Source organism: Eucyclogobius newberryi, unplaced genomic scaffold (genome assembly GCF_026437365.1).
Source record: "Eucyclogobius newberryi isolate DKJ021-1_F unplaced genomic scaffold, fEucNew1.0.hap1 SCAF_18, whole genome shotgun sequence".
Taxonomy (NCBI): Eukaryota; Metazoa; Chordata; class Actinopteri; order Gobiiformes; family Gobiidae; genus Eucyclogobius; species Eucyclogobius newberryi.
The window spans coordinates 13,241,301-13,266,483 of NW_027315812.1; the positions used below are offsets into that span (position 1 = coordinate 13,241,301).

The 25,183-nt window shown below is 41.4% G+C and overlaps 1 protein-coding gene across 5 annotated transcripts in view; it reads right to left on the reverse strand.

Annotated features, from left to right (window-relative positions):
• The window catches only part of LOC140364444 (A-type potassium channel modulatory protein DPP6-like), a 392,395-nt gene that overhangs the window by 4,309 nt on the left and 362,903 nt on the right, over window positions 1-25,183 (reverse strand). For all 5 annotated transcript variants that reach the window (XM_072450574.1, XM_072450577.1, XM_072450576.1 and 2 more), the window contains 16 exons: window positions 11,907-12,061; window positions 10,254-10,351; window positions 9,796-9,919; window positions 9,129-9,167; window positions 8,938-9,045; window positions 8,151-8,242; window positions 6,991-7,038; window positions 6,758-6,876; window positions 6,155-6,220; window positions 4,667-4,774; window positions 4,420-4,489; window positions 3,878-4,072; window positions 2,648-2,702; window positions 2,413-2,515; window positions 1,147-1,205; window positions 9-81 (listed from right to left, as the gene is read on the reverse strand). In XM_072450574.1, coding sequence (XP_072306675.1) covers window positions 9-81; window positions 1,147-1,205; window positions 2,413-2,515; window positions 2,648-2,702; window positions 3,878-4,072; window positions 4,420-4,489; window positions 4,667-4,774; window positions 6,155-6,220; window positions 6,758-6,876; window positions 6,991-7,038; window positions 8,151-8,242; window positions 8,938-9,045; window positions 9,129-9,167; window positions 9,796-9,919; window positions 10,254-10,351; window positions 11,907-12,061 — 1,512 coding nt within the window. The remainder of the gene's footprint in view (window positions 1-8; window positions 82-1,146; window positions 1,206-2,412; window positions 2,516-2,647; window positions 2,703-3,877; window positions 4,073-4,419; window positions 4,490-4,666; window positions 4,775-6,154; window positions 6,221-6,757; window positions 6,877-6,990; window positions 7,039-8,150; window positions 8,243-8,937; window positions 9,046-9,128; window positions 9,168-9,795; window positions 9,920-10,253; window positions 10,352-11,906; window positions 12,062-25,183) is intronic.

Here is a 25,183-nt window from a genome sequence, read left to right on the forward strand (position 1 = left end):
GCACCTACCGTCGGCCGTGGGGTGGATGATGAGGAACTTGTTGTCCATGAACTGAGACGCTCGGTGTTCTAGATTTGCCATCTGAGAAAACAAGACGAATGAACAAAGAATCGATCGCAAACCATCTGAACTCATGTGAAAGTACTATTACTTCATACGCTTAGTACTATTTGCATCAGACGTGGTAATAGTATTAGACTACTCAATTGTTGAGTCATTTAGTGTTAAATGTAGAAAGTACTACTGCCACAAATATAACTACTGTTCCTATTTCTGCTACCTACTGTATATTAAACACAAAAGTACTACAACACTACTACAATTACTACAATACTAAAACTACTACTACTACTAAAACTACTACTACTACTAGTAAAACTACTACTACTACTAAAACTACTACTATTAAAACTACTACTATTTAAACTACTATTACTAAAACTAAAACTATTACTACAACGACTACTACTACTAAAACTACTACTACAAAAACTACTACTACTACTACTAAAACTACTACTACTAAAACTACTACTATCAAAACTACTACTACTAAAACTAAAACTACTACTACTAAAACTACTACTACCAAAACTACTACTACTAAAACTAAAACTACTACTACTAAAACTACTACTACAAAAACTACTACTACTACTACTAAAACTACTACTACTAAAACTACTACTACCAAAACTACTACTACTAAAACTAAAACTACTACTACTAAAACTACTACTACTACTACTAAAACTACTACTACTACTACTACTAAAACTACTACTACTAAAACTAAAACTACTACTACTAAAACTACTACTACTAAAACTAAAACTAAAACTACTACTACCAAAACTAAAACTAATACTACTACTACTAAAACTAAAAATAAAACTAAAACTAAAACTACTACTACTAAAAAAACTACTACTACTTCTGTATCTACTTATAATGTTACTACAGTAATACTAAACAACATAACTTTCAATCAGTGCCTTCAATCATACAGAGGTACAAATACACGCACACATTTAAGATACCGTATGTTAAACCTTTACAAACAAAAAGTGACGTGAATAAGTAAATAAACGCTGAGGTAAAAGTACGACGTTTGTTCAAATATGTGCAAAAGTCCTAAATGCTTACAGTGTAGGCTCTTGGGTCTGGTTTGGGAAGGCCCAGGTACCGCTCAGAAAACACCGACGCTGCAGAGGACAAAGCACATTTACATTTAGCGCATTATACTCATTACAAACATGGCTAACAGCAAAGGAGTGATTTAAATGAGGCTTTCGGACGATTTACGCCTTTCTCATGTTTTTTATTCAAACGTGTTCCCTCGTCTCCACGTCCTTTAGTCTGAGAGCAGAGTCGTAACGCGCTGCCATGACAACGCTCTAAGGTTCCTAAGTACAAGGGGAATCAAACGGAAAGGCTCGGCTCAGTTCCTACTCAGTTTGTGGAAAGGCTGCGTCGTCTGCTCGAGCAAACGGCAGTAAATAATAAATAACAAGAGAAATACCGTATTTTCTGGACGGTAAGTTTTTCATAGTTTTGGCTTATACTTATATTTATACTTATATACTTATACTTATACTCCAGAGTCACTTATATGTGATATTATTTGTAATTTTCACACTTGCAACTTATATGTTTTTTTCTTCTCTTTTCTTCTTATCATTTTTTGGCTGGTGCGACTTATACTCCAGTGCGACTTATAGTCCGAAAAATACGGTAGTTGTAAACAAACCGTTAACTATGCAAATATAGTGTTTATAGCATAAATTATAATGAATTTTATTTGTTTAGTTGGTTGGGACAGTGCATCAAAAATGTGTTAACGGTGCACTGTGTAACTTTAACTGTCTCCACTAAGCCGAGTTACAGGTCACATCTGCGGAGCGAAGATGCTGTGGAACATTCCTGGCAACATCATGCACCGTTTTAATGCTCCGTTGTAGTAAAGTTATAACACAAATAATCACAAGATGTATTTATCTGCGACATGAAATAATCAGTTGCGCGATTGTGTGAACATACAGCATATTTTAAGCTTTTTACTATTTTAATTCACTTTTCTGTTTCAAAAGTCACTTCTCATGCACAAAGAGACAGAAACAAAGAAACATCAGTGCCAAATATTGCTTGAATTTTCTATTTTGGACTGACACCGATATATTAATCTTTCTACAGGGACAAAAAATGCACCTTACACTGTGTCTTTGGGGACTTAAATATAATCTCTTCCTGTCCCATACCTGACGCAACAACTCCATCGTGGTATAGTTATTATTCGCAGCCCCTTGTTCACAGTCACAGTGTCTGCTAACAATGTGGGCCGTTCAGTCTCTCTGCGTCATAAGTTATAAGTAAACAAACTCAGCATTCGGCACTCGTACGCGAACCTCTTACCGTATAATTCAAAGTCCGTGATAGGGGAGAGAACGGCGCCGCACTTTACGGGCAGCCCCTCACCGGCGCTCAGCAGCAGACTGGTGATGTAGCCGCCGTACTCCTAACAACCACAAACATGTTTAGGGTTTCAAGGCAGAAAAAGAAGGGTACTGCCGCGTCTGTATGGTAATGCGAGTCAGGCTGCACACTAAGAGACGCAGGATTGGAATGGGGAAGTGAAGGGCCGTCTCACCTTGCCATAAGCGCCAACCCTGGTCTTGTCGATGTAGGGTTCTCTCAACATTAAACTAGAAACGTGAGAAAACATGTCAGAATTCAATGGTCATGATGTGTATGTGTAAAAATGATAAGATAAGATAAGATATTCCTTTATTGTCCACACATGGGGAAATTCCATTGTTGCAACGCAGGTAGATACAGAGGAAAAGGACCGATAACTTAAAGGAAGTTTAAAAAAACACTCTTAATAGAAGAATTCTTATAAACAAAACTCTTATAAACAAAACAAACTCCTATAGACAAAACCTCTCATTTCCTAATAAGGAATGGAGGGGAAAAATAAAGATAGAATAAAAACAGCTAGCGTAAGATAATACTACTAATAATGGGAAAATAAACACTCTATTTTCATCAGGTATATGCACATGAATGTGACATTATTGCGTGTGATGTGTTTCCAGTTGTTTTTGTCAAGGATTATGTGGCATTTATTATTATTATGCACTTGAACTACCTTGAAAAATACTAAAATGTGTGTAAACTTAAAGTAATTTATATCTATACCATTCAAAGAAAAAGTATTTGTCACATGAACAAAATGTGAATGAACTGTGCGTTTAAAGAAGAAACTACATCCTTATAATAAACATACTGAATAAGCATGAACATTTTGAGCGATGGATCAACGATGAAAAATGTTCTGCAAAGCCATAACGTGATGTAACCAGGGTTGTCAAAAGTAAAGAAAATCAGATACTAATCGATACTAAAACTAATATCGAAACTTAATACTCATCTGAGCGAGTACTAAACATCACATAAACAGGACAAAATGTTACCTTTCCTGAACAGTTTTAGAATGAGCTGACTCAGAAGTAGTATAAGACCACAATGTTTAAAAGTACTGTAGTATTATTTTGCGGGGAAATTTCTATTGTCTAACCTCGATCTAAAAAACCTTTAAAATTATCATTATGGTATCAAAATCAAGTTATTCCTTAGTATCGAAATTAGTAGTATCGTGACAACACTAATGTGGACAAACTTTGACACATTTATCTTGTTTTCATTCTAAAAAGTATCTTGAAGTACATACACATTTGCAAAACTACAAACTGAAAATGGTGACGCTAACATAGACATTAAAAATGCATTTGCTGCTTAACTGAGGCTCATTATGTCGAATATATTCTGCACCTTTGTATGATGACTATAGCACATTACTCTTCTGACGCAGACTTACTTGACCGCATCCCTCTGGTCCTGCTCCTCGTAGATGCCCAGTCTCTTCTGGATGCGGTGCAGAAGGTTGGTGCCCTGGAAGCCGCTGCCTCTGCCGTCCACGCGAAGAACCACCGCCCCGAAACTGCTCACGAGCACCGTGGACCAGTCCAGACGGAACTGCTCTGACACCGACTGGCCACCAGGGGTCCCATCACTGCAGCAACAACAATCAGACAGAACAGAACAGGCAAATGAATGATACTCTGTGTCCATGGAGATGTTGTGGCTTTGTCTGAAATGTTCGACACCTGTTTAATGCCAAACTGTGAAACATTCCAGGCAAAGCGACAACATCTCCGTGGAAACATAGCGCACCGTCAACATTAGGAAATATATTCAGTTTGAAACAATCAACAATCTGCATTTGTTTATGGCTTTTAAAAAAAAATCTTTCACTGAGATTTCTGAGGATTTCGTAAACTAAATATATTCACGTCAGACCGAGTATCTGGATTTGTTTACCAAAGACAGAAACTCACTGTCATGTTTGGTTTTACTCACACGAGCAGAAGAAGAGGATAGTGAGACGTCTCCACGAAGCCTGCGGGTTTCAGAATCTGCATGGACAAGACTGCGAAACAAGCGCAACAACGTCACACGATCACTTTTGACGCTTTACTCTTATAGTCAATTGTTGATGGTGTACTTTAACTTCAAGTAGTATTTCCTTTTAATTGATACTTTTACCTGAGTATTATTTTGCTCCTGTATCTGTACTTTTACTTAAGTAACGAAATGGAGTACTTACTGTAGTCGTCCATGTTGACCTCCTTGTACTCCACTGTGGGCATCTGCATGGAGTCAAGGGTTCCCCGCAGGTTATTGTTGTTTTCCAGTCTGTAAACCTCTTCAATACCTGTTCCACATGGGCACCACACAAATACTTTCAAGTAGAAGTAATAATAATAATACATGAGACACTCAAAGACACACAGTTCGGGACAGACAGCAACATGGAACCACATGGGGCAAGAGGTAAGAGAAGATGCAGGTGAGTTTGTGAAGATGGTGAGTCTCTGATGTGTTTGGGGTTCCAGTGCGTGGGGGCAGCAGCGGAGAAGGCGCTGTCCCCCCCCAGGCCTTCAGTTCAGTCGTGGTGGTGGTGGTGGTGGTGGGGGGGGAGACAGGAGGTTGGCATCAGCTGATCAGAGCGTGCGGTGCGGGTGGAGACACAGCTGGGGGCCGGGTTATGGAGGGGCTTGTAGACGATGATGGTGAGGGGTTTGGAGTGGGGGAGCTGGGGCACGGGGAGCCAGTGGGGGTCTCTGAGGACGGGGGGGGGTGTTCACGGGAGGAGGCGTGAGTGAGGAGAGGGACATGTCGAAGATGATTCCATTATTATTATTATTACATTAGCTCAATTTCCCGTATTCATTAGTTTCAGCTTCCTGCTATAGGCCACATTTTGAGGACCTTTCCCCACACAAAAGATATACTATTTTGTATTAAATTGTTAATTGCTATGGTAACGGCCCTATTTTGTCATTATTCTGAAACCCATGGGTATAATGTTTATTCTGGTACAGAAACGTTTGTTTAAAATAAGCGTCTAGTGGTTTCTGAAACTACTACAACTACAACTACTACAACTACAACTACAACTACAACTACAACTACAACTACAACTACAACTACAACTACAACAACTACAACTACAACTACAACAACTACAACTACAACTACAACTACAACTACAACTACTACAACTACAACTACAACTACAACTACTGCAACTATTACAACTATTACAACTACAACTATTACAACTACAACTACAACTACAACTACAACTACAACAACTACAACTACAACTACAACTACAACAACTACAACTACAACTACTACTACAACTACTACTACAACTACTGCAACTATTACAACTATTACAACTACAACTATTACAACTACAACTACAACTACAACTACAACTACAACAACTACAACTACAACTACTACTACAACTACTACTACAACTATTACAACTATTACAACTATTACAACTATTACAACTACAACTACAACAACTACAACAACTACTACAACTACTACAACTATTACAACTATTACAACTACAACTATTACAACTATTACAACTACAACTACAACTTCAACTTCAACTACTACAACTACAACCAGTACTACTATTACTACTACTGCTACTGCTACTGCTACAGCTACTGCTACTACTACTACTACAAATAAATGTTGTAAACACAGTGTAAATACAGATACTCACTCTCTCCATCCTGTGCATCTTCATCGATCTGTGTCCTGAATACAGACACAAACGGGATATATGGACCTGAAGAAAATATAAATACATGTTAAATTATAATTTGCAAGTATTTGTTCTTATACTTTGAGACCTGCTGTAACGGCTGAGGGGGTTATTTTATAAGCATGTTTATAGGGACATTCTGCCTAAAGATTTTGACTAAAAACAAACATTCATGAATAAAAAAGCCAGGAAAACTAACCCAATGCTGTTGACCAAAAAAAAAACATAATTCTTTTTACAACATCACTACATTGGAGTCTTTAATAGTTCTCAAAATCTATGTGAAATACTTTTAAGGTACTTTTCACTCTTAAAGTACATTTTCAAAGGGGTACACTAGAACAGTAAAGCAGATTTTATGTGATTTTTTTGTATCTGTACCTTTATTCAGTAACAAACTGGGAGAGATTATAGAGAATAAGTTGTATTAATGTCTACAACTTACTGATATGTGGAAATATACAAACATCAACCCAATAAACCAACCTTTTTGCTCTCTTTTAGATACAAGTACAGAGAATATAAGTGCATTTGCTGAAGTACTGGTTGTTGTTTCAGTACCTTTGCAGTCAAGCAGGAAGTAGCTCATGTTGAGGCTGAAGGATCCACTCACGTAACCACAAGTATTTGCGAGTGAACAGGTCAGACAGCGACGGTTGAACGAGCCAGAAGTGTCCGCACTACAGCGAAACAGAAAAGTTAAGTGTAATTAAGTTTGATATATTATTCAAAACATTACGCTAAAGATTTTCATTGTGGTTCTAAATATGCTAAAACTACATTTGCCATTTTACCTGTACAAATGTCTTCTCTTTGGTCCATCTTCTGTGCTCAAGAAGTATCTGCGACAACATTACACACACAATATTGCAATTACAGTGCAGCAACAGCAGATGGCGCTAAATTATATACAATTATTTTATACTTATATATACTTATACTGTTCTTTTGCATATGTTTGGATATGTTTTTGTAATGCACACATAAAATAAAGAAATAGTATGAAAAATGCACACAGAAATTGATTCAAAATGATATACATTTTCACTTTCAAACTTGACAGCTTTGATAGGGTAGTGATTTGTGGGCTCTTAGAATAGAAAGGCAAGGCAGAAAATAATATAATAACACAGTAGATCACAACAACTCCAAAAACAAATTGGACTGGTGACTAAGATTGTAAAGAGTGTAAAAAAAGCAGGTGTGTTATGTGTTAGTCAGACGACGATGACGAGCCGTGAAATGATCTGATGGGGCCGAATGAGGCGTTCATTTTGTTCGGTGGGAAAATAAAATGTGATGCAGCTGCCGTCTACAAATACCGCAACACTTTTAGCACAAAGTCTTTTTATGCATCTTCCCGGCGCCGCTTTCTCCGTTCCTATGTGTGTGTCTGAGCTGTCCGTGGTGCTGAAGCTGTTTCAACTAAACCCTGGCAAACCAAGAGCTGTTTTTATTCAATGTGAAAATGTATGACAATTTGAGGCTGCACTGCATGGTGATTTTGCCTGAAATGGAAATGTGAATTATATACAAATGTAGCTATCAAAGTGTCTGTTTGTGGGCAAGATGCGGAATACTGTTAAATGAATAGTTGGCCTTGTCTCATTCAACAGTTTTGGCCTAACTGCATGTCATTGTTTCATTCAAATTCTGTATGGGTTTTAGAATGATGAATGAATGAAACATAAGGACGTCGCAATCAACAGCAATAATGTCTCTGCCACTATGTTCTTTATATTTGGCAAATGTAATTGTTTTTCTTTCTTTCTTGGTACAGAAGTATGTTCAGAACATTCCAAAAACGTAAATTAATCAATGAAATCGTGTGTAAATCCAAATTGGACATTATTTCAAGGCAGAGCTGCCACGCTGTTTCCCAGCACACTGTTTGAAGGATCTAGTCTATTCTTCCCTGAGCACTCATGTCCTGCTGTGTAGTAACTCGACTCACATGAGCTGGCTCTCCTCATTAAAGGCCAGGACCTGCGTCACGTCCCAGTCTCCAGACGTGATGGACTGAAGAGTGTCTGTGCTCGTGTTCACCTGAGAGAGCAGTGCACGGGAGAAAGAAACAGGCTATTATTAAAACAAAAAGACATGTTATGCTTTTGTTTAGTATTAAATTATAACAAAGATAGATAATGATTTTACATTTGGTTCATTGTAAACCACAAGATTGAGCTAAAACGGTTTAACAGCAGACTTTAACAGCAGCCTCTTCAGTTTCACTGTAGCAAACAGCACGTTTTCATTCATATGTTTTTATTGTTGAAAAATGACTATATGACATTTTTTAACTGATATAAAAGCCCTCCATGGCAACTGCTGTTTGATTTGATAGGCACTGCAGGACAATACTCAAACATGTTCAAATCAAGAAACATACAACTAGGAAATACTGTTATAACATGGTAAAAAGCTCATAAACATTTATTGTATATAATATGTCCCTTTTAAGGTTACATAGAATTACTTTAATCCAATCATTCTTACCGTATATAAAAAAAACTCAAATCAAAGTAAAAATAGATTGCAAAACTAATGTTGGTGTAATCCCTCATTCGTTCCATTGTAGAAAAAGATTCAGTTGTAGTCATCTAGCAAAACTACATAGAACGTGTTTTTATCCTGGATTTGAACACAGCTGTAACGGCCTCAGAGGAGTGTTGATTTCATATAGAATAGAGTATACACAAAGGTAATTCTAAGGTAAAATGTCAACTCAGGGAAGAATGTACCTGTGAGGTGGACATGGAGATGTGGAAGAACTTGCCCCGCCCGCCTTGAGGAATGGCCCGAGTGAAGAACAGCTTCAGACCGTCTTTAGAAAACAACGGGCTCTCATTCTGGACAAACACAAGAAGACACCATCGTATATGAAGTACAAAAGCATCATCGGATGGAAATAGTACAAAGCTGCACCTCTCACCTGTGTGTGCAGCCACCCTTCACTTTCATCTTCATGTTTCTAAAAGACAAATCATCATCATTATCTTCACAAATCTCATACAATACAATAACAGGCAATAGTTTATAGTTAAGGTGGACTGGTCAAAATGGTAACTGTTAAAATGTAAAAATACAGATGCTTTGAGCAGGTTTATGGCTTATATCTCTCCACAAGAAACAACACCTGCCACAAAGTTCTTAAAGGTGCTGTACTTGAATTTGACTGTCTTAAAAATGTGAAAAAAATAACTTTTTTATTTTGCAGGAGCAGTTCAAAGTTATTCCTCAATTTCCGAACACATTTTTGTTTTACCTTCGAGATAAAGCAAACAAGAAGTAACATGCTAACAAGTTCCTTCCTGTTTTTTTTTTTAGAATAAAATGCTAAAAAGCTGCAGAATGCACATTGTGGTCTAATTTTGACTTGATTAGCTGATTTTACAACATATCAGGGACTGGAGCAAAACAATGGAAAAAATTGTGGCATTAATTTAATCTCTTAAATTGTCCAGAGCGTTGTCAGATGAAAGGCCTCTAAGCTCTATGATCGCTATGTCTGTAGACCCAAGTTTGAATATTTCTTTTAAACACATAGAATTATAACTCCGAACACCCTCCAACAGAAATGATGACCTATTAAACTATACCTTGGTGCAGACCCCAGTGGTCGCCTCACACAGCGTTAGCACAGAGATATTTTGAGCGCGGTTCATCCAGTTTATGGCCAGTTTAGTGGCAGTGGCCCATTTCACCATCGTCACATAGTATTCTCTGTCAAAAAGCAAGAAAGAATCATCGCAACATGGAAAGAAGACAGAGATTGCCTGAGCGTCACACACTCAAACGCACACGAATCTTATTCATTTGCTCCGGCGCTCTGAGCTCATTACTCAAAGTTCAGGTGCATATTTCAAACACCATTTGAATTATATTGTTTTGACCTCCGATTACATTTTAATTGACTCCAGTGGAAATAGAAAAGGCTGTACATAATGAGCTGCGGTACAGGCAATTTGAGCACGAGCCGCATGAACATACAAACAAGAGAAGATGAGGGCATTAACGGTAGAGGAAGATAACGAGGGACACTTTTAATCAGACTCACCCTATTCTGGGGTCGTCCGGTCTCCTCATTTCGATGGTGTGAAGCGGACCATTCAAGTTCACCACGTAAATAGTGATGACCGGGTTCTCCTCTCCGGCCTGGGGAACAAACATAAACAATACATTCAAACCCAACGAAAAATGTATTGCGTTTTTTGGCTTTGTCGATGAAAATGTTGACACAAATGCAGTTTATATTGAGGATATGGGTCGATTCTCGTGTGGTTGATTGGTCACTGGCTTCTTAGCACTTTCGATGTTCACAAAACACTCACAATGTATCACTACTGTTAACTACCATTGTTAAATTAAGTTGAACTAATTAAGTATAAAGTATTAGGGTTAAAAATCCTCACAAAGTTTTGTCTGTGTCTACTACAATCTGTGGTACAAACTGAACACGACACATTGGTTACACTTTATAATAACTACACTTTAATTAGCCTTAATAAAGCATGAACAAACACTTAATTCATAAAAAACAACGACATGCCTCTGTCAGGTCGGACAACTCATTGAACTAAAATTATTAAAATGTTGTCCAAGAATCGCACATTTTTTAAGGTTTATAATATGACTTCCTGTTTGTAATTGATGACATCATACTAGGAAATTACCCAGCAAACACTGCAAAAACTCATCTAATGTCACAATTTTCTTAATTTGACAGATAAAAATATATGAGAGCATTTGTACTTTGTTGAATTAATGTTTAGAGGGTCAAAAACTGGAATGAGTGTGATGTCACTTCCTGTCAATTTCGACAGATTTTTCAATGTTACAAATACCTATTCGATTGGTGTAAAACTATAATTCATATGTACGACAGGTATGTTTGAAAATCATAGTCATATGCACTTTAAGAATGATTCAGACTTATAACTACTTAATTAATACCTTTATACTCAATATACTCAACCTCCTAAACCTAACCCATAAATTAAAGCTGGAGTACTAAATTTTCACGTCACGAAACCAGAAGCAGGTATTTAAATGTGTTTAATGTACGGCCTTAACCCTCACACACCTTTTGGAACATCACCAACATCAACATGCATTCATTCTCAGGCGTGTGCAGCTTTAGAACGGATTTGTAAAACCAATCAGAGCGCCACTTTCACTTCCTACTTCCAGGTTGACAAAAATAAAATACTTACTTTACTAACATACTTTATTATTAGCAGCGTGCAGTAGTCTCTATTTGTCACAAAGTACTGCTTTTACCATATATTATTAGGGGAAAAGCCACAAATATACTAATAAACATAGAATACATAGAGTTGAAGTCCTTGATCGTGCTTTATTAAGGCTTAATAAGATGTAGTTCAGTTCAAAGTGGTACTGTTTTGATAATTCTTCATTGACAATGGCTGTGGTCACACGTAAACATCAGATTATTATATATATCTTAGAATGTTAACAGCAAAAATCATCACATTTCTGTCTGCTCACGATTCCTCTGCTTAATCAGATCTCATGTTGTGGTGTGCATGTCATTTAATTAATCTAAAAGGTCCTGAAATCGAAAAATAAACAGATTTTAATGTGGATGTGAACATATCTTCTGAGCACAGTGGATGTCTGAGGGTGGTCTGATGTAAAATGTATGTGAAATCACAATGGAAAATCAAAGAATCCAGTGGTTATGTTGTACCTTTGGATAGTGGTACTCCTTCCCCAGTGGGTACGGCGTCCCGGTGAACATGGGCAGTTCCATCTTCGGGACCAGACTGTCGTTGATGGTGGCATAGGCCAGTCGAGCGCCATCTGAAGACCACCAGTGGGCAATGTGGGAGTGGAAAACCTCCTCTGCAAAATACAAAATACATCAAGAAAATCAAGAAACGTCTTCAACACATCCAACACTCGCCTAAGAACCAGAACAACCTGTTGGAAAAAATACAACATCGGGAAAAACAACATATTCTGTCAAAGTGACGACAAATCATTTTGCAAGCCATTATTATTTATAATTATTTCAGCACATTAAACTTTCATGGGTATTTGGGTTTGACCTTCGATGTCGTTAAAACCTTCTAATTGTTTCATGAATAATTCCCTTGACCTTAACTAATGCGGCGCAGATGGACACGTCCATAAAAGGAGATGGAGTTTTATGACACGGTGAAATGACTTTATAATGGCGCCGTGAATAATGGCCGTGACCTCAGCCATTACAGGACAATAAATTACAATTATTAATGACGAGTTAAAGTGGAGTTATTGACAAAGGGCTGTGTGTTGTTGGTAAATATCAGGTAGAGATAATAAAGATACTATATTGGGGAAATATATTTTAAATGTCACTTTTTAAGATTACCGTGTAATTATTAAACAACAGAACGTTAAAGATGCACTATATCACTTTTTTAGAGGAAAATCAACCACCTGCTTGATGTTATTGCTTTGTTCAGAATGTTCCACAATAAGGCGTTAAACTTAGCATTTTGAGTAATAAAAACACTCTTATTGCCACACAAACAACAGTTTTAGGAATTGAAAGATGGTATTATTCCAGCAATGAATTATTAAACGTCATGCCTATTGTTAAGTTAAGTTATTGTTGAAATTCAGTGATCATTAACACACCCACAAGATACAGCTTCATTTTGTTGGCTTTTATACAGCCTTAAAATAATAATAATAGTGTTAGAATGTAGACTGCAAGTAAAATTAATATTATAGAACAAAATGAACGGTCAAAGTCCTACAAATGACGATTAGGCAAGGCAAGTTTATTTGTAGAGCACAATTCAAAGTGCTTCACACAACAGGAAAATAATGCATTACGGTTTGGATTAATTAGGAGTTCTAATCAGCCTTGAGGGGGCCCTAAGTGGAATCACCTAAGAGGCCCTCACTTCACTCACTATCGGGCTTGGCTGTTGATGATTCCCATCTCACAACACATCCACTAACTGTCTTTGTACGAGCATCAAATAGTCCTCGGGTGGCTACGGCTATAGTTCTGCTGACTAAGTTTATACCGAAGTTGCTCTGCTGCCGTCTTCAGAAGTGTCACGTGACGGCGCCGCCCTCCCGAGGCTCAAAGTAGGATGCGGCACAATATGTATAAATCACAGTAACAAGATGTGACAGTGCTAAGGAGTGAAGCCAAAACACGTCAAGCTGTGATAAATCAGAGGTCTGTTCATAAGAAACTGTGACTGCAATTGATATCATCTGAAGTACCGTATTTTCCGTGTATTTTTTGTCGCAACGGAGTATAAGTCGCAGCAGCCAAAAAATGCATAATAGAGAAGAAAATTCTTCTTGCTCGGTGTCACTTCTAAACAACTCCACAAACTCTGGAGGTAGAGGAAGTGCAGATTCTTCTTCTGCGTCGCCTAGAGTGCCCTCTTGTGGTTGTCAGTGTGAAAATGACAAATATATAAATCGCACCCCGGCCAAAACGATGACTTGCGACTTAGAGTCCGGAAAACACGGTAGTCTAACCCAAGCCATATATAAGGCTTATGATGGAATAAGTAAAACAAAACGAGGAGTAAATATAACAATGTCTTCGACCCAGATCCATCTCCACACAATCTTACTTTGGGAATAGTATAACACTTTATTCCAGCTCAAATTAGGTTTATGAATATACGAATAACTAAACCCCGTTGCAAAATAAAACACAACATTGCAGTGAAAAAGTAGCACATTGTCACCCTTTTTAGTGCCACATCAGCAGTACAGTGTCCTAGATTTCATAAAACATACCCCGGCCTGCGTGTGGACCATAAATCAGGACGGGAAACAGTCCATTGCACCAAAAATGGCTCTCTCCTCGGATCAAACGAAATGACCTATTTGCAACTTTCATGGCTCACCGACAAACTTTTCTTTATTAAATTAAATGCAACGCTAACTCGCGCTGGATCAAACAGTTGGACCCATTGTTACTAACTGCCATCGGGCGCATTTATATCAACTTTAGCAATTAAAAATGCATTATTGTTGTTTATCTTTGGGACTGGAAGTTGGCTCTGGGGAATTACCAATGCAATTAGCATTTTCATTAGCCGCGACCGCTGCGAGGGAAGACTTGATATGCACAAGTATTTGATGAACACTTTTTGTCTGATGCAGCTCTGCAAATGCCGTTTGTACTTTACCAGAACAAAGTCAGTGTGAAGAAAGTGGTTCAAAAGGTGAAGCCGCTGAGAAAACAGAATTAGACATGGATTTGAGATAATTGTGGTTGTTTGGCTTTAAAAGATGTGGTCTGTAAACTTAAAATATGTATTAAAATAGGTAAATATGTAAATGAACTTCAAATACACCAAAATAACTGCATATAAACTGAGGATTATTCTTATCATCTGCATTGCTAGTAGAATTGTCAAAGTATTGTTACATAGAAATCAGAAACCCAACTAATAACTTTAAGAATCAGTACCAAAAACACTTATAAATACGTACAGTACCATCTAGTTATTTTTTTGTATTGCATCCTTATGTATTTTGTACTTAACCTGAACCCACCTTTGTTTTTAATGCTTTCACAGGGTTTATAATCTGATTATTGAGTTATATTTCCACCTCTTAATAGTAAAACTTAATGTTGCAATAATAAGTTTGAATTCAGTCACAGCCCTTTGAACAGACTTTATACAAGGCAAATATAACTTAAGACATAAAGTGCTGCTGCGTTCTGACTAAACCACAGCTTTTAAGAGGGAAACTGAGCAGAATAATCTGGGTCACCTTGACATAAAATGTTCTCCGGACAGACAGAGGCGAGCTGGCTATAAAACGCTATAAAGTTATGTGGAAAAGTACATTTTGGTCAAGTCTCCCTCCTCTCGCGCTGCTTTAATGATCCGGTGTGGCACTGCTGCTTTCTCAAATCAAGGTGAGTATATTATTCTGCGTCATTATTAATGCAAAAGGCGGCCTGGGCTGACTGGACGATGTGATATGAAGTAGAACAGCAGGGTGGACGTAACCAGACAGTGACAAATGTAGCATAAAATCTATTCAACATGCTTTCAAAGACATGAAGATATGAGCAGGGATTTTATAATTAGTTGCATGCTGTGGCCTATAGATGGCAGTGCAGTAACATGTTGAGATGGAGATATAATGACTGCAGTGTCTTAAGTGGGGCACGCATATTACTATATTTCATTTTGTCTATTGTATTACACTATCTCTTGAATGAATATTAAAACCGAACCAGGTACTTGAAAGTATTCACCTCAAAATGGACTATTAAGTTAATTTAATGTTTTTTTTCCGTTCAGGTGACAGTTCACACCTTTGAGCAGTTCAATGGACATAAAGCTTACCAATTTATATCTTGTAAAAGCTGCAAAATCGTACCACAGGGCAATGTCTGCACCTAATAATATTTATCTTTTGCCAACCAGGAAATAAAAGCAGTACGCAGCGCTCTGATTGGCTGGGCTTTTACAGTTTGTTCTGGATCCGTGTGTGCGCCTGAATATTAATGCATATGAATATTAACATAGTGGGGTTTGTAAGTGCCATAGGGACAAGTTAGAGAGGAAAAATAAGCCGCCTCAGCTTTAACGAATTACAGCAACTCCTCACTGTAAACGACAAGGGTGTGTTTTAGTGTTAAATCCTCCCATCAGACAGATATTTAAGACAGTTCCTCAGCAGTGCTGTGCCAGAACTGAAGAAGCCACTTGGATGAGCGACAAAACACATTCAATCTAAAATGTTTTGATGTGGACACGGACCACTGAGGGATTACACAGACCCAGTCCTTGTGTCACGGGTTCATATTTGTATTCTAAGTCAGGGAACAAGAAGATTTTGTAATGTACAGGACTAAATGGCATAACTTACGCATAATCTAAGCTAATATCCGCCTGTATTTCTTAACGAGTGAAGCAACAGTGATTACATTGAGTGGCTGTGAGTAGGAATGTCAGGATTATGTAGTAAATCACAATAGTAATCATTAAAGCTAAAAAAATATAAACGTGTTCAATCCAAAAAAGTCAAATGTAAAGCATGTTTTTATCTGGCTGTTTATGTGTGACCTTTTCATTCAGATTGTTTGATTCCATGAAACGAGTGAGGAATGGCAATCTATTACACAGAAAAGCACAGAATATAACTTCACAATTACATTTTATGCAGTCATATGTCTCATTCAAATAAGACAGGACATTACAAAATACTGACTCTGTCCTTCAATTACGTGGTTGACTTAATTTAAACGATTATTGTGAGGAAAAAACAACACGATTCTACGTTTATTCACAATTACTGACACCAAAAGACATTCTTATTGTCAAACATGTTAATATTCCTCATGTTTGTGACCAGTTACACAAAATTGAACTTTGTGAACAACATAATAAAGTTACTGTGATGAAGACGGTACGGCAGATTGATTTTATGGACAAAATACTAAATCAAAAGATGTAATTTTGCTTCTAAAATTGTCACGAGTGTTGATTTTTAGTTCTAACCATCACATTGTGACCTGAATAATAAACTTGCCATTCCCACATGTGATTTAGCAGCACTGACACTTTCACACTGAGGCACAGTTACAGGCATGAGTTGTTTTTTTGCAACCAACGTCACAAAAGTGTTACAGAAACAGACACTATAAATACATATGCAGTCGTTCCACTGAATGTGATAAAAGAACCGGTGATAATTGAACACGAATAGAGACGCGTGTGGGTGAGTCACTGCTCAGAGCTGGGACAAAGGTGCAAAAGAAACACAGGAAATCCCAAGGTGAGTTCTAAGGATGAAGACCAAAAGGAATAAAGAAAAAAATGTGAACCACAAATTAGCGCTGCACGATTTTGGAATCGCAAATACGTTTGTGATTTATGTTCGTAGAGTATTCTGTTCTGCTGAGTGCACATTGTAAACCACTCCAGGAGAATTAACCTTTTAATCTGAAATATGAACCGCTAAACTAAATAAAATAATCCCATGAATTTCAAAACATGTCTGTAGAGGTCTATGTTGTTTTTAATTCGTTTTTATTTTATTTCATATTTTTTATGTTGTTTTTAATTCGTTTTTATTTGGTTTGTACGTATTTATTTTATTTTTATGTATTTATTTATTTTTAGTCATATTTTACTTTTTTTAATTACATATTTTACTTAGTGGAGCACTTTGTAGACTTTATGTTGGTAAAATGTGCTATACAAATAAAGTTGGATTGGAAGTCTAAGATAGGGTTGTCAAAATCAGAAACTAACGATGCTAAAAGTGAGCTGATATGGAGGACAACAGATTGAAATTAGCATATGGCTACAAACAAACAAACAATCAATCAATCAAACAAACAAACACACAAACAAACAAACAAACGCACAACTATCGAAACTAGAAACTACTCTTTTGAATCCATATTGAAAAAATACCACATTAACAAAAAAAATTGATTCCTGATCATTTTTAGAATTATGTTGAGCTGATCAGAAGTAGTTTAAGACCACAGGGTTTAATGAAGAAAGTACTATTATCTTGACATAAAAAGAACACCTTTTAATGATTATTGTGGTTTCAAAATTGCTATTAAGAATTGAGTTTATTCCTTAGTCCTGAAATCGAGTTTGAAATGTTAGAAAAAACATGTTTCTTTTTTTGTGGTAATTTGAGATTCCCCCCCGTCATCTCCCTGCTGCACCGCTCTCTCTCTCACCTGGAAAAGCCTGGCAGCTCTGTGAGGATTCTGTTCTTCGATCTTTCCAGCGCCTTCAACACCATCCAGCCGCTGCTCCTGAGGGACAAGCTGGAGACGGCTGGTGTGGAGTATGACCTGGCAGAGTGGATCCTGGACTACCTCACAGACCGAACCCAGTTTGTGAGAGCCCGGAACTGTGTGTCTGACACTCGGACCTGCAGTGTGGGGGCGCCCCAGGGCACTGTCCTCGCGCCCTTTCTCTTCACCCTTTACACTGCAGACTTCAGACATGACACGGACAGCTGTGTCCTGCAGAAGTTCTCTGACGACTCTGCCATCATCGGACTCATCACGGACAACTAACATTCATGATCATGTGCAATACTATGACATAATGTCAATTATCCCGGTGCAATAGCAGACCACACCGTACAGGAAGACTGATGCCACCACAAAGTTGTAGAACCCCCACCCCCACACTGCAGGTCCCCCACATGAAAATTATTATTTCGAAACTTCGAGACAAACATTTTTTTTTTCTGAATACAATGAGCTTCCGTAGTATGGTGACACCACTAGTTTAAACTACTCAAGATACTGTTGTTTTTGCAGAGGACAGACTATTTTCTAAAATAATTCCACTTGCGATTTCTATTTTATTGCAGTATAGACAGACAGATCACATTTATCTTGACTTCGGCTCTGGAATAAAACTGATGCCAACAGTTTTATTTTTATTTTTTGTATTGAAAAAGATGGGATTTAACAATGCCAGAAAACAGTGGTAAAGATAGAAAGTGACAAAAAAGTGTGATAAAGATAAAATATCAACTTTTGCCTCTCAAAGACAAAATATAAAGATTACAATGAGCTAATTTCTGCTTCCTCGGATTATGTCTCTTTCATAATGTGACAACAGCGCGACTCCTGGTTATGTCCTGTTTCTTCTCCACATCAGACACTTCAGGGCTGCTGCGTTCACACATGAAAACTGATCCGACTCACATTTTATCTGCAATATATCGCTCAAAATCGATCTGATTAGTTACTATCGGTCACAAATAGTTTATATTCACAAATTTGTTTTAAGGCGCGTGCACAACTTAAGAACAGCTTATTTCAAACGACAAAGTGAAACTGGGTGGTCCGCCCATGTAAAACCAAACAGAGCGCTGCGTTCGGCTCTTACTTCCTGATTGACGAGAAATGAAACGCTTTATTACTAACCACAAACAACACGCAGTAGTGTCATTTTGTCACAAAGTGCTGCTTTTACGAGATATTCTTTGGCGGAAAACACAAAATGATCTAATTAACAAACAAAAAAGTTGGGTACTCCAGCTTTAAGCATCATCTATACGTTTAAGAGGAAAACAAGCAAACAGAACTAAGCAAACACGGTGAAAATAACAAAGTATCAAACTGTTTAAGAAGTTTTTTCGGTTGTGCAGTATAATAAAAACACAATTTCCATATTTGCCCATAACATGTTGTCCCGCTTTACTGTCTTCTCTTTATTATATCAACCTTCAGCTTTGTGCCGTATAAGAGTGGTGAAATATGCCTTACGGCTAACACTTGTAAACAGCAATTAACACAAAACCAATCTTTGAAATCTTCGCAAATATCTATGGGGCAAAATGGGACTGAAATCAAAGCGACGCTACGTTAGTGTGAGCTTTTCATTTTATCTCGTCTTCACAGACACTCGACTAACAGCTGTATCAATATAGCCTCCATAAACAAGACGGCCCCTGGAGCAATTTGGATGGCTTCGGAGTCACTTTTTAAAAATTTTTTTAATACTTGGGATGAATTTCTTGTCTTTCTTTCACGGTTGAGACGGCAGAGAACACGCGGGACCAGCCGATGCCCCCCAGAGAATCACTATATTGGGATTTGTGAACCTGGGTTTGGCCTTGGACCGTTCGCCGCTCGGGTCGTTAGCGGCAGAAATCCTCGTGGCTTTTGGCTGATGAATGTAAACGCGGCACAATCTGGTGTGTCGTCTAAAAACAACGCCGGGAATGCAGCCAACATTTACAAAAGCAATATACAGTTTTAGAAATCAATTTAGCAGAAAGAGGCAAGAGAGTTTTCAGAAGGAAGTTTGATGGAAAAGGGACTGAAAATGCTGGGAAAATACAGTTATGTGATTTAGCTAATGTAATCTGCTTTCTTTGAGATGAACAGAAATGTAAGACAACGCAGCAGTGTTGAGCAATTCAGAAATTGTAATACATTATATATTACTAGTTACAGAGCTCAAATGTAATACTCATGTTACTTTTGTTGGTCACAAAATGTTTAGTTCTCAACTTTCTTCATAATATTGTAATTGAAATTGAATATTTCAATCAAATCTGCTGTATTTTTAAAACTGCCAAGTCTCTCCATGGCCTAGCGCCAAAGTACATCTCAAACATGGTAGTGTCATATGAACCATCTCGGAGTCTGAGGACCTCAGGGACCGGCCTCCTGCTGGTGCCCAGAGTCAGGACTTAACATGGACCAGCCTCCTGCTGGTGCCCAGAGTCAGGACTAAACATGGACCGGCCTCCTGCTGGTGCCCAGAGTCAGGACTAAACATGGACCGGCCTCCTGCTGGTGCCAGAGTCAGGACTAAACATGGACCGGCCTCCTACTGGTGCCAGAGTCAGGACTAAACATGGACCGGCCTCCTGCTGGTGCCAGAGTCAGGACTAAACATGGACCGGCCTCCTGCTCGTGCCAGAGTCAGGACTAAACATGGACCAGCCTCCTGCTGGTACCAGAGACAGGACTAAACATGGACCGACCTCTTGCTGGTGCCAGAGTCAGGACTAAACATGGACCGGCCTCCTGCTGGTGCCAGAGTCAGGACTAAACATGGACCGGCCTCTTGCTGGTGCCAGAGTCAGGACTAAACATGGACCGGCCTCCTGCTGGTGCCCAGAGTCAGGACTAAACATGGACCGGCCTCCTGCTGGTGCCCAGAGTCAGGACTAAACATGGACCGGCCTCCTACTGGTGCCAGAGTCAGGACTAAACATGGACCGGCCTCCTACTGGTGCCAGAGTCAGGACTAAACATGGACCGGCCTCCTGCTGGTGCCAGAGTCAGGACTAAACATGGACCGGCCTCCTGCTCGTGCCAGAGTCAGGACTAAACATGGACCAGCCTCCTGCTGGTGCCAGAGACAGGACTAAACATGGACCGACCTCTTGCTGGTGCCAGAGTCAGTACTAAACATGGACCGGCCTCTTGCTGGTGCCAGAGTCAGGACTAAACATGGACCGACCTCCTACTGGTGCCAGAGTCAGGACTAAACATGGACCGACCTCCTACTGGTGCCAGAGTCAGGACTAAACATGGACCGGCCTCCTGCTCGTGCCAGAGTCAGGACTAAACATGGACCTGCCTCCTGCTGGTGCCAGAGTCAGGACTAAACATGGACCGGCCTCCTGCTGGTGCCAGAGTCAGGACTAAACATGGACCAGCCTCCTGCTGGTGCCAGAGACAGGACTAAACATGGACCGACCTCTTGCTGGTGCCAGAGTCAGGACTAAACATGGACCGGCCTCCTGCTGGTGCCAGAGTCAGGACTAAACATGGACCGACCTCCTGCTGGTGCCAGAGTCAGGACTAAACATGGAGCGGCCTCCTGCTGGTGCCAGAGTCGGGACTAAAAATGGAGCGGCCTCCTGCTGGTGCCAGAGTCGGGACTAAACATGGAGCGGCCTCCTGCTGGTGCCAGAGTCGGGACTAAACATGGACCGACCTCCTGCTGGTGCCAGAGTCAGGACTAAATATGGAGCGGCCTCCTGCTGGTGCCAGAGTCAGGACTAAACATGGACCGGCCTCCTGCTGGTGCCAGAGTCAGGACTAAACATGGACCGACCTCCTGCTGGTGCCAGAGTCAGGACTAAACATGGACCGGCCTCCTGCTGGTGCCAGAGTCAGGACTAAACATGGACCGGCCTCCTGCTGGTGCCAGAGTCGGGACTAAACATGGACCGGCCTCCTGCTGGTGCCAGAGTCAGGACTAAACATGGACCGGCCTCCTGCTGGTGCCAGAGTCAAGACTAAACATGGACCGGCCTCCTGCTGGTGCCAGAGTCAGGACTAAACATGGACCGGCCTCCTGCTGGTGCCAGAGACAGGACTAAACATGGACCGGCCTCCTGCTGGTGCCAGAGTCAGGACTAAACATGGACCGACCTCCTGCTGGTGCCAGAGTCAGGACTAAACATGGACCGGCCTCCTGCTGGTGCCAGAGTCAGGACTAAACATGGACCGGCCTCCTGCTGGTGCCAGAGTCAGGACTAAACATGGACCAGCCTCCTGCTGGTACCAGAGTCAGGACTAAACATGGACCGGCCTCCTGCTGGTGCCCAGAGTCAGGACTAAACATGGACCGGCCTCCTGCTGGTGCCCAGAGTCAGGACTAAACATGGACCGGCCTCCTACTGGTGCCAGAGTCAGGACTAAACATGGACCGGCCTCCTACTGGTGCCAGAGTCAGGACTAAACATGGACCGGCCTCCTGCTGGTGCCAGAGTCAGGACTAAACATGGACCGGCCTCCTGCTCGTGCCAGAGTCAGGACTAAACATGGACCAGCCTCCTGCTGGTGCCAGAGACAGGACTAAACATGGACCGGCCTCCTACTGGTGCCAGAGTCAGGACTAAACATGGACCGGCCTCCTACTGGTGCCAGAGTCAGGACTAAACATGGACCGGCCTCCTGCTGGTGCCAGAGTCAGGACTAAACATGGACCGGCCTCCTGCTCGTGCCAGAGTCAGGACTAAACATGGACCAGCCTCCTGCTGGTGCCAGAGACAGGACTAAACATGGACCGACCTCTTGCTGGTGCCAGAGTCAGTACTAAACATGGACCGGCCTCTTGCTGGTGCCAGAGTCAGGACTAAACATGGACCGACCTCCTACTGGTGCCAGAGTCAGGACTAAACATGGACCGACCTCCTACTGGTGCCAGAGTCAGGACTAAACATGGACCGGCCTCCTGCTCGTGCCAGAGTCAGGACTAAACATGGACCTGCCTCCTGCTGGTGCCAGAGTCAGGACTAAACATGGACCGGCCTCCTGCTGGTGCCAGAGTCAGGACTAAACATGGACCAGCCTCCTGCTGGTGCCAGAGACAGGACTAAACATGGACCGACCTCTTGCTGGTGCCAGAGTCAGGACTAAACATGGACCGGCCTCTTGCTGGTGCCAGAGTCAGGACTAAACATGGACCGGCCTCCTGCTGGTGCCAGAGTCAGGACTAAACATGGACCTGCCTCCTGCTGGTGCCAGAGTCAGGACTAAACATGGACCGGCCTCCTGCTGGTGCCCAGAGTCAGGACTAAACATGGACCGGCCTCCTGCTGGTGCCCAGAGACAGGTCTAAACATGGACCGACCTCCTGCTGGTGCCAGAGTTAGGACTTAACATGGACCGACTTCCTGCTGGTGCCAGAGTCAGGACTAAACATGGACCGGCCTCCTGCTGGTGCCAGAGTCAGGACTAAACATGGACCGACCTCCTGCTGGTGCCAGAGTCAGGACTAAACATGGACCGGCCTCCTGCTGGTGCCAGAGTCGGGACTAAACATGGACCGGCCTCCCGCTGGTGCCAGAGTCAAGACTAAACATGGACCGGCCTCCTGCTGGTGCCAGAGTCAGGACTAAACATGGACCGGCCTCCTGCTGGTGCCAGAGTCAGGACTTAACATGGACCGACCTCCTGCTGGTGCCAGAGTCAGGACTAAACATGGACCGGCCTCCTGCTGGTGCCAGAGTCAGGACTAAACATGGACCGACCTCCTGCTGGTGCCAGAGTCAGGACTAAACATGGACCGGCCTCCTGCTGGTGCCAGAGTCAGGACTAAACATGGACCGACCTCCTGCTGGTGCCAGAGTCAGGACTAAACATGGAGCGGCCTCCTGCTGGTGCCAGAGTCGGGACTAAACATGGAGCGGCCTCCTGCTGGTGCCAGAGTCGGGACTAAACATGGACCGACCTCCTGCTGGTGCCAGAGCCAGGACTAAATATGGAGCGGCCTCCTGCTGGTGCCAGAGTCAGGACTAAACATGGACCGGCCTCCTGCTGGTGCCAGAGTCAGGACTAAACATGGACCGACCTCCTGCTGGTGCCAGAGTCAGGACTAAACATGGACCGGCCTCCTGCTGGTGCCAGAGTCAGGACTAAACATGGACCGGCCTCCTGCTGGTGCCAGAGTCGGGACTAAACATGGACCGGCCTCCTGCTGGTGCCAGAGTCAGGACTAAACATGGACCGGCCTCCTGCTGGTGCCAGAGTCAAGACTAAACATGGACCGGCCTCCTGCTGGTGCCAGAGTCAGGACTAAACATGGACCGGCCTCCTGCTGGTGCCAGAGACAGGACTAAACATGGACCGACCTCTTGCTGGTGCCAGAGTCAGGACTAAACATGGACCGGCCTCCTGCTGGTGCCAGAGACAGGACTAAACATGGACCGACCTCCTGCTGGTGCCAGAGTCAGGACTAAACATGGACCGGCCTCCTGCTGGTGCCAGAGTCGGGACTAAACATGAACCGGCCTCCTGCTGGTGCCAGAGTCGGGACTAAACATGGACCGGCCTCCTGCTGGTGCCAGAGTCAGGACTAAACATGGACCGGCCTCCTGCTGGTGCCAGAGTCAGGACTAAACATGGACCGGCCTCCTGCTGGTGCCAGAGTCAGGACTAAACATGGACCGGCCTCCTGCTGGTGCCAGAGTCAGGACTAAACATGGACCGGCCTCCTGCTGGTGCCAGAGTCAGGACTAAACATGGACCGGCCTCCTGCTGGTGCCAGAGTCAGGACTAAACATGGACCGACCTCCTGCTGGTGCCAGAGTCAGGACTAAACATGGACCGGCCTCCTGCTGGTGCCAGAGTCAGGACTAAACATGGACCGGCCTCCTGCTGGTGCCAGAGTCAGGACTAAACATGGACCGGCCTCCTGCTGGTGCCAGAGTCAGGACTAAACATGGACCGGCCTCCTGCTGTCACGTCTTTGTGAATTGAATGATTTTTTCATGTGGTGTGAATCACTTTGAATTGCCTCGTGTGTGAATTGCGCTCTACAAATAAACTTGCTTTGCCTTATTCAGTCTTCTCGTGGCTGCGTGACACTGGACACTATTGGGATAAGCGCAGAGGGAAAGACGTGGACCGTAAGGTTAAGGTTAAGGTACACTTTGACATTTTGATGGCTTGTGGTTTATGCTCGCTGTCCATAAAAAAATCTATAACAAAATTTAGTATCTTCCAAAAATAAAAATGTGATG